General features: G+C 43.2%; 1 protein-coding gene across 1 annotated transcript; it reads right to left on the bottom strand.

The window, feature by feature from the left end:
* Positions 1-4,080: 4,080 nt before the first annotated feature.
* LOC139162887 (zinc finger protein 493-like) lies at positions 4,081-14,202 on the bottom strand. Its single transcript, XM_070743787.1, has 6 exons — positions 14,143-14,202; positions 13,256-13,835; positions 12,891-13,005; positions 12,724-12,791; positions 8,940-9,069; positions 4,081-7,514 (listed from the first exon to the last, which is right to left on the bottom strand). The coding sequence occupies exons 2-6, from the start codon at positions 13,667-13,669 to the stop codon at positions 5,275-5,277; spliced, it is 2,967 nt and encodes a 988-aa protein (XP_070599888.1). The 5' UTR covers positions 13,670-13,835; positions 14,143-14,202; the 3' UTR covers positions 4,081-5,274.

The following is a 14,202-nucleotide window of genomic DNA, read 5'->3' as shown; positions in this document are numbered from 1 at the left end:
ACCGAAACCTAGGACTTGTGTGATGCACAATCATTTAATTGGTGCATATCTTTGGTTTGGTAATTTGGGAAACAATGGAACAGAACAACAGTTGGTAGGGATCTTTGAGATCTTCTAGTCCAACCCCCTGCTCAGTCAGGGAGCCCTATAACATTTCAGATAAATGACTGTCCAATTCCTTCATAAACACCTCCAGTTTAGAGCAGCCACAATTTCTGGAGACAACTCATTCCACTGATTAATTGTTCTCCCTGTCAGGAAATTTCTCTTTACTTGTTGGTTGGTTCTCTCCATGAAAACTTTGCATCCATTGCTTCTTGGAACCCTGCTATCATGTCACTCCCTGGTCCTTCTCTTCATGAAAGTAGACATACCCAATTCCAGCAACGGTAAAACAGCAATGTGTCAGCGAACCAACATGCATCTGAGAAATAAATCATAATCCACAATCCACTGCTGTGCTCTCAGAGAAGTTTCAATTTATTATCAAAGCCATTTTGGATTTGATGCCATCAATACCAACACTAAAATCTGCTCCTAGATGATTAAGCAAGTCCTTCATGGGGGGGGAGGATACGTGTTCTGCATGCACACAGTTCAAATTCCGGTAATTGACCACAAGACGAACCTCTCTGTCCTTCTTCGAAAAATAAATTGCATTTGGTTTCCTCATCTCAACCCCGACCTCCTGTCTCCCATGCTGGAGACCTCCCCCTGTACCTCTGATTTGCTGGATTCCGGCTGCTTCCTCCAGGAGAGGGGGGTAGAAACTACAAGCCCTTCCACGCTCAGGCTCTTGGTTAATTGTTTCTTTTCCATTCTTTTGAAGAGGAGTGTTGGTATCTGTTGTCAGCAAACCAACTAGCATCTGAGAAATAAATCACAATCCACTGCTGTGCTCTCACAGAAGGTTCTATTTATTATCAAAGCAATTTTGCATTTGATGCTGTCAATACCAACACTAAAATCCCTTCCTGTTAACCTCTAGGTTAAAGTTCATTATCACAACCCCACACCCACAAGTGCAATCATGTGGACCAATCCAGGGAAAGGTGTGCTGGCTTCTTCACTTGTTAAGTCGACCTTGGACTCTGCACAAGGAATGTGCGGTGGTTTCAAATTTCTCTCTCTCTCACTCCTCCCGTATCCCAATCGCTGCTACTGATTGTCCCAGCCACGTGCTGTAATGCAGACATGTGTGCAGCCTCCACTTCCACAGCGCCCCCCCGAGGAGAAGGGCTGTGTGGACAACTATTGGTTCAGGAAGATTACGTGCAGTTGAGCAAAAACATAGCAATTTTGGTCTCTCTGTATCAAATTCCTATAATGTTCTTGCGGATTTAAATAGGAAGGATGTTATAGGTATTAGCAAGGCCCCTCAGGCGGAGAATGAGGGGATGTTCAAAGAAGAAGTTGTTGTAAATGAGGTGCATAGTGTCACCAAACCATCAAGTGCAGTTAGTAGAAATAAAAAGAGGACACATTTTCTTGCGGGTAACTCGACTGTTAGAGGTGTTGATTTGGGACAGAGTAAGGATGTGGTGAAGGTGATGAGGTGTCTCCCAGGGGCCACTGCCAGCAGGGACAGGAGGCGGATTACAAACATTGTCAAGGCTGTGAGTAAAGGTAATAATGTTGATGTGGTGGTGCATCTTGGCACAAATGATTTGTCCCAGAGAAATGTTAATGTAGTAAAAAGAGATTTTCAATGTCTAAGTGTGGAGCTGGGTAAAATAACTGATTCAGTGACTTTCTCAGAGGTGTTACCAGTTTGTGGCCAGTAGGATAAAACAACTTGTATCACAGAGTTTAATGTGTGGTTAAGGCAGTGGTGTAAAGCTGAAGGTTTTGGCTATGTAAGTCATGATGTCAGTAGGTGGTCTAATAGGGAGTTGTTTAAGAGGGATGGTTTGCATCCATCATACAGAGGTATCCAGGTGCTCGGTGAGGAATTCAGAACTTTTTTGGACAGGTAAAGGGGACAGAGATGTAACTGATGTGGATGATTTCTGTCCCCGACCAATGAGGATAAATCAGTTTCTGGAAGCTTATGAAAAGGGAACTGTAAATAAAATAGATGTAGTTGTTGATGATAAGGGGTAAACTAATAATGAAAATAATGTTCTTCGGGTAATGTGCATGAATGCTCGAAGCTTGAGCAACAAGCTCTGTGAGTTAATGGCCATAATATCTAGAGATAATTTGGATCTGGTTGCCATAACTGATACATGGTTTAAGGATTCTAATGAATGGGAAATATCCATACCAGGATATACACTGTATAGGAAGGATAGAATAGAGAGAAGGGGAAGTGGAGTAGCCATTTATGTTAAAGAAAGTCTAAAAACAACACTGATTCAAAATATATGTAAAGATCTAGAGACTTTCTGGATTTGCATGCAAAATAAAGACGGTTCTGTCATTAGAATTGGGGTGATCTATAGGCCTCCAGGGCAATCTGAGGAATATGACAACAAGATGGTGGATGAAATTACCCAAATGGCAATAAAGAGAGATATTGTGGTTATGGGTGATTTCAACATGCCTGATGTTGACTGGAATATCCCCAGTACCCTAACATGCAAAAGTAAGAATATAGTAGAGGCCTTTACAGGAGCAGCTCTAGCACAGCTGGTTAAGACACCAACTAGAGAGGAGAATATTCTAGATTTAGTTTTTACGAATGGGAATTGGGTTTCAGAGGTCAAGGTGGGAGAAAATTTAAGTTGCAGTGACCATCTATGTTTGTGGTTTGATGTAAAAACTGATTGTGAGCAATCCTATACTGCAACCAAAGTATTGGATTTCAGAAAAACAAATTTTAATGCAATGGGGGAATATTTAAATAATAAATTAAAGGGGAGGGATAAAATGGCAGGAGCGAGCACCCAGTGGACTGTATTAAAAAAAGGCCATCTCAAAAGCCACAGGACTGTATGTAAGGCAAATAACTAAAGGTAAAAGGAAGAAGAAACTGCTATGGTTTAGCAATAATGTAAGGGCTATAGTCAATGCAAAAAAGGCTGCATATAGGAGGTATAAAGAGTCTGGAAGTATAGCTAATATAGAGGGGTATAAAATGAGACAGAAGGAGGCGAAACAGATAATAGATGCTGCTAAAGCCTCAAAAGAGGAAGAAATTGCAAAATCTGTAAAGAAGGGGGATAAAACCTTCTTCAGATATATTAGTGATAGGAAGAAGAAAAACTGCAGCATCACGAAGCTTAGTACCAGGAATAATAAATGCATTGATGGGAATTACGATCCTATTCTTAAGGTGCACGATCATTCCGGGGGGGGGAAACCGCTCTGTCGGTCGAGTCGTCACTCCGAAAACTGGACTGCCACTACCCCCATCTTCAGATCCTTTCTCCCAGGGTCTGCAGTCCACAAAGAACTGATCGATGCCTATAGAGTGGTGGTATTAGACGGAGCTCGGCTCCACACCGATCACCCGATTCCACAGTTGGGTTCATCCCTCAACTTTCAATTTGACGTTTTATTGAAAACATCTTCTATACATTATTTTTAGCAGTTGATACAGCCTTTCATGCTTCTGAGTTTGCTAAGATGAGGACAGATTGCTGGGGACAATAAGGTGACTTTGTACACGGCTCAGAGGTAAAATGGTAAAGCATTGTGGAGTAATATATAAATCTAAGTGGAATTGCAATTGCTATATAGTTTCTCCTGAGAATGTATCCTTTTATGAGTAGATGACCATTCTGAGCAAAGGTCTTTCCACACTCCATGCATTTATACGGCTCCTTCTGTTTGGATCCTCATATGGGAAGTAAATCCACTGCTTTGAGCAAAGGTCTTTCCAAACTCCATGCATTTATACCGCTTCTCCCCTGTATGAATCCTCTTATGGGAAGTAAGTGCACTGCTATGAGCAAACGTCTTTCCACACTCAAAGCATTTATGTGGTTTCTCCCCTGTGTGCATCATCTTATGGGAAATAAAACTATCCTTTCAAGCAAAGGTCTTTCCACATTCTATGCATTTATAAGGCTTCTGCCCTGTGTGGACCCTTTTATGGGAAATAAATTGAGTTCTTTGAGTCAAGGTCTTTCCACACTCCATGCATTTATTATTATTATTATTATTATTATTATTATTATTATTATTATTATTATTATTATTTATTCATTCGATTTGTATGCCACCCCTCTCCGAAGACTCAGGGCGGCTCACAACAATAATAAAAACAATATTCCAGCGAAAACAAATCTAATATTAAAAAGCACATAAAACCCTATCATATTTTAAAAAGCAAACAACATATACATACCCAAACATAAAGATATTTTTAAAAGCCTGGTGGAAAGATGTCTCAACTACCCCATGCCTGGCGGTATAGATGGGTCTTAAATAATTTACAAAAGACAAGGAATGTGGGGGCAGTTGTAATACCCGGGGGGAGTTGATTCCAGAGGCCGGGGCTGGAACAGAGAAGGCTCTTCCCCTGGGGCCCGCCAAACAACATTGTTTGGCTGACGGGACCCAGAGAAGGCCAACTCTGTGGGACCTTATCGGTCGCTGGGATTTGTGCGGTAGCAGGCAGTTCCGGAAATACTGTGGTCCAATGCCATGCAGGGCTTTAAAGGTCATAACCAACACTTTGATTTGTGACCGGAAACTGATCGACAGCCAATGCAGGCCACGGAGTACTGCAGAAACGTGGGCGAATCTAGGAAGCCCCACGATGGCTCTCACGTCCGCGTTCTGCACGCGACTTTATCAGCGAAAAACAAGTTAAATTCCTTGGCACTACTCTGCAAGGGCTCCCCAACTCCCCCGATTTAGAAGGGAGCGGGTCACCCTAAACAGAGCGGCCGGGCGGGATTCCACTGATGCAATCAAGGCGGCATGGTACGCGCATCTTGCCGCCTTGAGCGCCACTTTGTAGGTCTTAATAAAAGCTCTTACAAGTGTTTGATCGGATTCAGACTTACTCTTCCTCCATCGTTTCTCTAGACAACTCTCCTGGCGTTTCAACTCGCAGAGCTCCTCGTTGAACATTGAAGCTCTAAGGGGTCTAATGCCAGAGAGGTCGCAATGGCGCAATTCGGTCAAGAGCCTCTCCTGCCGCCTTGTTCCAGGCCTCAGCGAGAGACTCTGCCGAGCTGTGGACGAGTGAATATGGTAAAACCCCAAGCGCCCTCTGAAAGCCCTCAGGGTGCATCAGGCGTCTGGGGCGGAACCTCCTAATCAGTTCCACCTGCCTGCGGGGGAGGATTGGAGCCAGGAAATAAAGCCGCAGTAGAAAATTTATACGACTTCTCCCGTGTGGACCCTCTTATGGGAAGTAAGCTGACTTTTGCGACCAAAGGTCTTTCCACACTCCATGCATTTATACAGCTTCTCCCCTGTGTGGATCCTCTTATGGGAAGTAAGTACACTGCTATGAGCAAACGTCTTTCCACACTCAAAGCATTTATACGGCTTCTCCCCTGTGTGGATCCTCTTATGGGAAACAAAGCTATCCTTTCGAACAAAGGTCTTTCCACATTCTATGCATTTATGAGGCTTCTCCCCTGTGTGGATCCTTTTATGGGAAGTAAGCGCACTGCTATGAGCAAAGGTCTTTCCACACTCCATACATTTATATGGTTTCTCTCCTGTGTGGATCCTCTTATGGGAAGTAAGTACACTGCTATGAGTAAAGGTCTTTCCACACTCCATGCATTTATACGGCTTCTCCCCTGTGTGAATCCTCTTATGGGAAACAAAGCTATCCTTTCGAGCAAAGGTCTTTCCACATTCTATGCATTTATGAGGCTTCTGCCCTGTGTGGATCCATTTATGGGAAGTAAGTGCACTACTATGAGCAAAGATCTTTCCACACTCCATGCATTTATACGGCTTCTCCCCTGTGTGGATTCTCTTATGGGAAGTAAGTGCACTGCTATGAGCAAAGGTCTTTCCACACTCCATGCATTTATATGGTTTCTCCCCTGTGTGGATCCTCTTATGGGAAACAAACCTATCCTTTCGAGCAAAGATCTTTCCACACTCCATGCATTTATACGGCTTCTCCCCTTTGTGGATCATCTTATGGGAAGTAAGTCCACTGCTTTGAGCAAAGGTCTTTCCACACTCCATGCATTTATATGGCTTCTCCCCTGTGTGGACCCACTTATGGGAAATAAAGGTATCCTTTCGAGCAAAGGTCTTTCCACACTCCATACATTTATATGGCTTCTCTCCTGTGTGGATCATCTTATGGGAAGTAAGTCCACGGCTATGAGCAAAGGTCTTTCCACACTCCATGCATTTATATGGCTTCTCCCCTGTGTGGACCCACTTATGGGAAAAAAAGATATCCTTTCGAGCAAAGGTCTTTCCACACTCCATGCATTTATACGGCTTCTCCCCTGTGTGGATCATCTTATGGGAAGTAAGTCCACGGCTATGAGCAAAGGTCTTTCCACACTGCATGCATTTATACGGCTTCTCCCCTATGTGGACCCACTTATGGGAAAAAAAGGTATCCTTTCGAGCAAAGGTCTTTCCACACTCCATGCATTTATACGGCTTCTCCCCTGTGTGGACCCACTTATGGGAAATAAAGATATCTTTCCGACCAAAGGTCTTTCCACACTCCATGCATTTATACGGCTTCTCCCCTGTGTGGACCCACTTATGGGAAATAAAGGTATCCTTTCGAGCAAAGGTCTTTCCACACTCCATGCATTTATATGGCTTCTCCCCTGTGTGGACCCATTTATGGGAAATAAAGGTATCCTTTCGAGCAAAGGTCTTTCCACACTCCATGCATTTATACGGCTTCTCCCCTGTGTGGATCCTTCTATGGGAAGTAAGTGCACTGCTATGAGCAAAGGTCTTTCCACAGTCCATGCATTTATATGGTTTCTCCCCTGTGTGAATCTTCTTATGGGAAGTTAATCCACTGCTATGAGCAAAGCTCTTTCCACACTCCATGCATTTATACGGCTTCTCCCCTGTGTGGATCCTCTTATGGGAAATTAGTGCACGGTTATCAACAAAAGTCTTTCCACACTCCATGCATTTATACGGTTTTTCCGCTCTGTGGATCCTTTTGTGGAAAGAAAGTTGCCCCCTTGTTCTAAAACATTTTCCACATTTCAAACATTTATAAGGCTTTTCTTTTTTGTCATTCGCTTTAGGAGGTGTAAGGTAGTTATTTTCAAGACAAAGAATGGATATCTCATTGTAATTTTGTCCATTGTGTCTCCTTATAGCATCTTCTCCTTTGTTTTGTGTTAAACAGTGTTCATTTACTTGTACTTTAGCTTTAACTAGCTTCACACTTTTCCCAATATATTTTTTCTTCATTTTTTCTTGTCGGGCAAGAATGTCTTGTATTGGAACATCAGTGGAAGATGAGCTTTCCTGATTCCAATTCTTTGACTGGTTTCTCTCAAGGCTTTCGAATTTCATTCGAATTCCAAACTTCTCCATTCCATCTTTATCACTGATCAGTTGGAACAGTTCACAGGAATATTGATTCTGCTGCCAGTTATGACCTTCAAAGCAAAAGGGAAATGAAAATGATGACAAATTTAGAGAAAACCATCAAAATGTAGAAAGTCAAGTGAATTTCCTTCTGAATTTGTCCAAAATTCCGTTACGTTGTATTTTTACATAACAATAATAATAATTAGTAATAATTTATTAGTTTTGTATGCCGCCCTTCTCAGAAGACTCTGAAGACTGCATGCTCACAGTGTTGTGATTTCTATATTCATGCGTTAAGCTTTGAAAATATTTAGCTATCTTTTTCTTTATAATCTATCTATCTATCTATCTATCTATCTATCTATCTATCTATCTATCTATCTATCTATCCATCCATCCATCCATCTATCCATCCATCTATCTGCAAATCTCACTCAGAGTCAGTTTTGAATTAAAGAATGGAATAGAAAAACAAATGGGGCCTTGGAGGTCTTCTAGTCCACCCCCCCAATTAGGCAGGAAAGCCTTCCACCACTTCAGTCAAATGGTTATCCTACATCTTCTTAAAAACTTCCAGTATTGGAGCATTCACAAGTTCTGGAGGCAAGCTGTTCCACTGATTAATTGTTTCAACTGTCAGGAAATTTCTCCTTAGTTCTAAGTTGCTTTTCTCCTTGATTAGTTTTCACCCTTGTCCTGCCCTCAGGTGCTTTGGAGAACAGTTTGACTCCCTCTTCTTTGTGGCAGCCCCTGAGATATTGGAAAACTGTCATCACTCTGGATGTGGTATAGGAGTCAGTTCACAGAGAGCGGAGATCTAAAGTACTTTAGGGATAGATCACACAAGACCAGTAGTGCAAGATCCCAGGCTACTAATATCATGTGATCTCACACCTCCAGGCATTGAAGAACTTTAACAACTGAGGACTGCACGAGATCCAGGGCAAAAGTCTTTGAAGACGAAGGGACCTTCCCTCTCTCGGCCAACATTTTGCCCTGGATCTTGTGCAGGCCTTGGGTAGCCGGGAACAGAGGCCTAGAGCATTACAGTGCGATATCACATGAGATCAATAGTGCTACGTTTTCTACGACTGACTTCACATATCTCTCAATACTTTAGGCTTCTTCTTTCTGCAAATGCACCCAAGTAGGCAAAGGAACCGATGGAAAGTTCTGTTCTCACACAAGTTTGGAGGTTTGAGACAAATGACAACACACTCCTCTCACATGACCTCCAGAGGACACACAAAAGCACACCTCGTTCTTTTCAGACTCGACAGATAAGTTCAAATAGAAATGGAAAAATACAGATATGAAATGGCACATAAAGCATCTAAGCAAAGAGACATTGACTCTTTCCTTCCTTGGAGCACCAGAAGGCCAGATCCTTTCCTTCTCCCTCCCAGGAGACGATGTCTCATTATATTGGTTTTTTAAATAAAGAACTAACTATAATCTCGCCTCTTGAACTCTGATTGGTATTATACTCTTACCCAGAGAGACCACGTTCCTATGGTTTTCCAGCATGACTTCTGAATGCAGCGCTTTCTGGTCAGGATCCAACTGAGACCATTCCTCCTCAGAGAAATGTACAGACACCTCCTCGAAGGACACAGGACTCACCTGAACATGGGGAAAAGAACAGAACGGGAGGATTCATAACATCTGTTTATCTTCATCATTCATTTAGACAAGAGGATGGAAGGGGAACTCATCACATTTGTAGACAAGACCAAATTGACCGGTATAACAACACTCCAGGATATAAGATCGAGATATAGAAGGATCAACAGATATGGGCCCTATCTGACAAAGCAAAATCAACAGTGAAAAATGTAACCATGTTCATTTAGATTAGATTTATTGGATTTATATGCCGCCCCTCTCCGAAAACTCAGGGCGGCATATAAAGGAAAGAAAACCGAAATGCATTCGCATAGAAGAGGTAATACCTAGCTTAATAGTAGTAAGTGCAACAGGGATCTTGGAGTCCTAGGTGACAAACACTTAAATATGAGTCAGCAAGTAGTGTACAGTTGCCACCAAAAAACCTGAAACCCAACAAAATCAGAGACAGCATTAAGAGGGATAGAATCAAGATGACATGAAGTGTTAGTACCACTTTATAATGCCTTGATAAGACCACACCTGGAATATTGACCCCACTATTGTTTGCCAGATGTAAGAAAGATCTCGAGACTCTAGAAATAGTGCAGACAAGAGCAACAAAAATTACTACTGGACCAGAGGTTAAAGCATTGCTGTTTTACCGTTGCTGGAATTGGGTATGTCTACTTTCATGAAAAGAAGGACCAGAGAGGGCCAGATGAGGAACAACGGCTGGAAGCTGACCAAGGAGAGATTCAACATGGAGATAAGGAGGAACTTCCTGACGGTCAGGGCGATCAACCAATGGAACAACCTACCAGTGGATGTTGTGAACTCCAACACTCTGGACATTTTTAAGAGAAGATTGAACTGCCACTTGACTGGTGTACTACAGGGTTCCTGCTTGGGCAGGGGGTTGAACTCGATGGCCTTCATGGTCCCTTTCAACTCTAACAATGAATCAATCAATCAATGATAGCAGTGTTCCAAGAAACAATGGATGGAAAGTTTTCAAGGAGAGAATCAACCAACAAGTAAAGAGAAATTTCCTGATGGTGAGAACAATTAATCAGTGGAATGAGTTGCCTCCAGAAATTGTGGTTGCTCCAAAAGTGGAGGTGTTTATGAAGGAATTGGACAGCCATTTATCTGAAATATTATAGGACTTCTTGTCTGAGCAGGGGTTTGGACTAGAAGACCTCCAAGATGCCTACCAACTGTTATATTGTTTCATATATGCTGCTAAAGCCTCAAAAGAGGAAGAAATTGCCAAATCTGTAAAGAAGGGGGATAAAACCTTCTTCAGATATATTAGTGATAGGAAGAAGAAAAAATGCAGCTTCATGAAGATTAGTACAGGGAATAATACATGCACTGATGGGAATAAGTAGACACCTTACAAAAGACACCTTACAAAATAATACTATAGAGGGATATAACATTGCTTCCAGCTGTATGGATTCAGCTCCTGTGATCTTAGAAGCTGATGTCTTAGAAGAACTTGAACGATTAAAGATAAATAAGGCAATGGGTCCAGATGGCATCCACCCCAGAGTTCTTAAAGAACTCAGATCTGTCATTGCTACCCCCCTGACTGATTTGTTTAACCAATCCCCGTTAACAGGAGTTGTTCTTGAGGATTGGAGAATGGGCAGTGTTGTGCCTATCCACAAGAAGGGCAGTAGAGAAGAAGCTGGTAACTACAGGCCAGTTAGCTTGACATCAGTTATAATTAAAATGATGGAGACTCTACTCAAAGAGGATAAATCAGCATCTAAAAAACAATAACTTATTGGACCCAAATCAGCATGGCTTTACTGAAGGCAAATCATGTCAGACTGATCTCATTGAGTTCTTTGACTATGTCACAAAGGTGTTGGATGAAGGTGGTGCCGTGGATATTGCCTATCTGGACTTCAGCAAAGCCTTTGATACGGTTCCACATAAAGAGCTGATATATAAATTAGTGAAGATTGGACTTAATCCCTGGGTAGTTCAGTGGATTTGCAGCTGGCTGAAGCATAGACATCAGAGAGTTATTGTTAATGGCAAGTATTCTGAGCAGAGACAGGTTACAAGCGGTGTGCCACAAGGGTCTCTTCAGGGTCCTATTCTTTTTAATATGTTTGTGAGTGACATAGGGGAAGGTTTGGTAGGGAAGGTTTGCCTATTTGCCCATGACTCTAAAGTGTGCAATAGGGTTGATATTCCTGGAGGCGTCTGTACTATGGTAAATGATTTAGCTTTACTAGATAAATGGTCAAAGCAATGGAAACTGCAGTTTAATGTTTCCAAATGTAAAATAATGCACTTAGGGAAAAGGAATCCTCAGTCTGAGTATTGCATTGTCAGTTCTGTGTTAGCAAAAACTTCAGAAGAGAAGGATTTAGGGGTAGTGATTTCTGACAGTCTCAAAATGAGTGAGCAGTGTGGTCGGGCAGTAGGAAAAGCAAGTAGGATGCTTGGCTGCATAGCTAGAGGTATAACAAGCAGGAAGAGGGAGATTGTGATCCCACTATATAGAGCGCTGGTGAGACCACATGTGGAATACTGTGTTCAGTTTTGGAGACCTCACCTACAGAAAGATATTGAGAAAATTGAACGGGTCCAAAGACAGGCTACAAGAATGGTGGAAGGTCTTAAGTATAAAACGTATCAGGAAAGACTTCATGAACTCAATCTGTATAGTCTGGAGGACAGAAGGAAAAGGGGGGACATGATCAAACCATTTCAATAAGTTAAAGGGTTAAATACAGTTCAGGAGGGAAGTGTTTTTAATAGGAAAGTGAACACAAGAACAAGGGGACACAATCTGAAGTTAGTTGGGGGAAAGATCAAAAGCAACATGAGAAAATATTATTTTACTGAAAGAGCAGTAGATCCTTGGAACAACTTTCCAGCAGACGTGGTTGGTAAATCCACAGTAACTGAATTTAAACATGCCTGGGATAAACATATATCCATCCTAAGATAAAATACAGAAAATAGTATAAGGGCAGAATAGATGGATCATGAGGTCTTCTTCTGCTGTCAGACTTCTATGTTTCTATTGTTCCTAAATTACTAAAGCAAAGATATGCACCAAGTTAAAAGGTTGTGCATCACAGAAGTCCTAGGTTTAGGTGAGAGAATGGGCAAATATGAAAATTGCTTTATCAAGTTCATTGATCCTGCAAAACCTTCAGTGCCTTTCAATAAAGTAATCCCACTTCTGGATGAACTGATCTATTACCCTGTCTATCATTGATTGATCTAGTAGTCTGACCCATTGGCTGAAAGGAAGAAAACAGAAAGAAAATTCCCTGGGAAAATAATTTCTCAGCTTTTGCAAGGCGGGAATGTTTGATTTCCTAATCAAGGCGCAAATCGGAGGACTGGAAATTATTTTGTATTTGTTTTGTATATATTCATTCTTATTTCTTGAAGGACTTTTTTAAATTTTTTTTTTGTAAACTCAAACTTGGAAGAATACCTAGCAGAACAAGATAACCAGAGGAAGCGATGCTGGCTAAAAGGAACTTGAACCTGCTGTTCTGCTCTTCATGTTGTGGGAGAACACAAAAATAATCCGGGCCAAACAAGGGGGGAAACAGAAGGAGAGAGCACTCTGCACACCCACTTCACTTCCTGAAAGGAGAATAGAAATCTAATAGCTTTTCCCTTTCTTACTTGATTTGGAGGTTCAACTGATGTTTGATCTCCGTCACAATAACCAGAAAGATTCATTCTTTGTTTCTCTGTAAGGAATAAATAATTTCAAAATGGATAATTAACAAAATAGGAGGAGAAGAGAGAGAGAGGTGGGACAGATGGGTCATCGGGGCATCTTCCACTACCTTCTGTGGTGTCCTGACTTGGATCTTCCGAAGGGATCCTCCAGGAAATTGGTTCCTGAGGGGGATTTGATGGATTCCTCTTTCCCTCAGGATCTCTCATCTCCACAGTGCAGCACTTCAAACAGGAGGAAGGAAAAAGAAGCAGAATTAATGTACATCACACAACACAAAGCAGATTCCCAGATTCACAAGACAACATCAAAGCCCCCAATATCCATCTGTGAGATTGAGAGAGAAAACGGAACAATGTCCTACTAAAATTGGAGAACTGCCACATGTGATGAACGCCAGAGAAGTTTGGGAAGAAGGGGTGAAGTATTGAACAACATTGTCTACTGTTTTCTGAGCTCCCTGAAATGTGTCACCTGCAACTGGACCTGCTCTTTCTGCTCCTCCGCCTGGCTCAGGAGGAGGCCTTCTGCCAGGGCCACCGCCTGGGAGCTGGTCTCTGCTCCACATTCCCTCACCCAGCCCTCCATCTCTGGGGGCAGAAGGGACAGGAGCCACTCCAGAACCACCAGGTCCACCATCTGGTCTTTGGTGTGCTTCTCTGGTCTCAGCCATCGCCTGCAAAAGTCGTGGAGTCGTCTGCAAAGTCCTCGGGGACCCTCAGCCTCCCGGTATTGGATGGAGTTCCAGAGCTGAACTTCCGAACGGAGGATGGATTCTTCCTCCAGGATCTTCTGCCCGGGTCTTGTCCAGAGCTTCCCCCCCTTCCCAGGCGGAGCGGCTGTAGAGCCTTTTCCGCTTCCCTCCTCTGCAAAAAGTGATGTCTCCATCCTTTCTCTCTCCTGCAGAGCAACTCCAAAGAGGTCCAAGGACTCTTGTGGGTCTCCAGACGCCTTTTCCTTCACTGGACCATTTCTGGGGATTCCGCTCTTTTTTTCTTCCCCCAGGAGAAAATGTGGCCTTGCAAAGACCACAAATGGCTTCCGGTTTCTGTCTCTGAGGTGGAAGGAAAAACAAAGGCCCAGAAGGAGAAGGTGGAATTCAGCCCCTGAGCGACCTTCACCCAACCTGCCCGGAGCCCCAAGAGGCTCATCCCAGCGAAGGGCCCAGGTCCCCCGAGCAGGGCCGGGAAGGAGGCAGCTGCAGAGGCCCCACCGCTTCTCTCCCCCTCCGGAGACAGGATCGGGCCCTCGGGGAGCCTGGTGCGAATCCCGCCTCTTCCCCTCCCCCCGCTTCTTCCGCTTCCCCTGCAGGGAGAGGGCGGCAGGGGAACATGGGGACCGGGAAGGGCCCCCTACCTCACCTGGGACACGTCTGGAGGTTTTCCCGCAGGGCTCTCGGTCTCACGCGGCACCACGGTTGA

This window comes from Erythrolamprus reginae, chromosome 2 (genome assembly GCF_031021105.1).
Source record: "Erythrolamprus reginae isolate rEryReg1 chromosome 2, rEryReg1.hap1, whole genome shotgun sequence".
Taxonomy (NCBI): Eukaryota; Metazoa; Chordata; class Lepidosauria; order Squamata; family Dipsadidae; genus Erythrolamprus; species Erythrolamprus reginae.
The sequence above is the reverse complement of the archived record's forward strand: the minus strand, read 5'-3'. Positions and strand labels throughout refer to the sequence as shown.

Excerpts from the sequence above, each read along its gene's own strand:
- LOC139162887 (XM_070743787.1), bottom strand. The coding sequence starts at position 13,669 with ATGGAGACATCACTTTTTGCAGAGGAGGGAAGCGGAAAAGGCTCTACA. Across the intron at positions 12,792-12,890 it reads AAGTCAGGACACCACAGAAG|AGAAACAAAGAATGAATCTT; the intron begins GTAGTGGAAGAT and ends TATTCCTTACAG. Across the intron at positions 9,070-12,723 it reads CAGTTGAACCTCCAAATCAA|GTGAGTCCTGTGTCCTTCGA; the intron begins GTAAGAAAGGGA and ends CCCCATGTTCAG.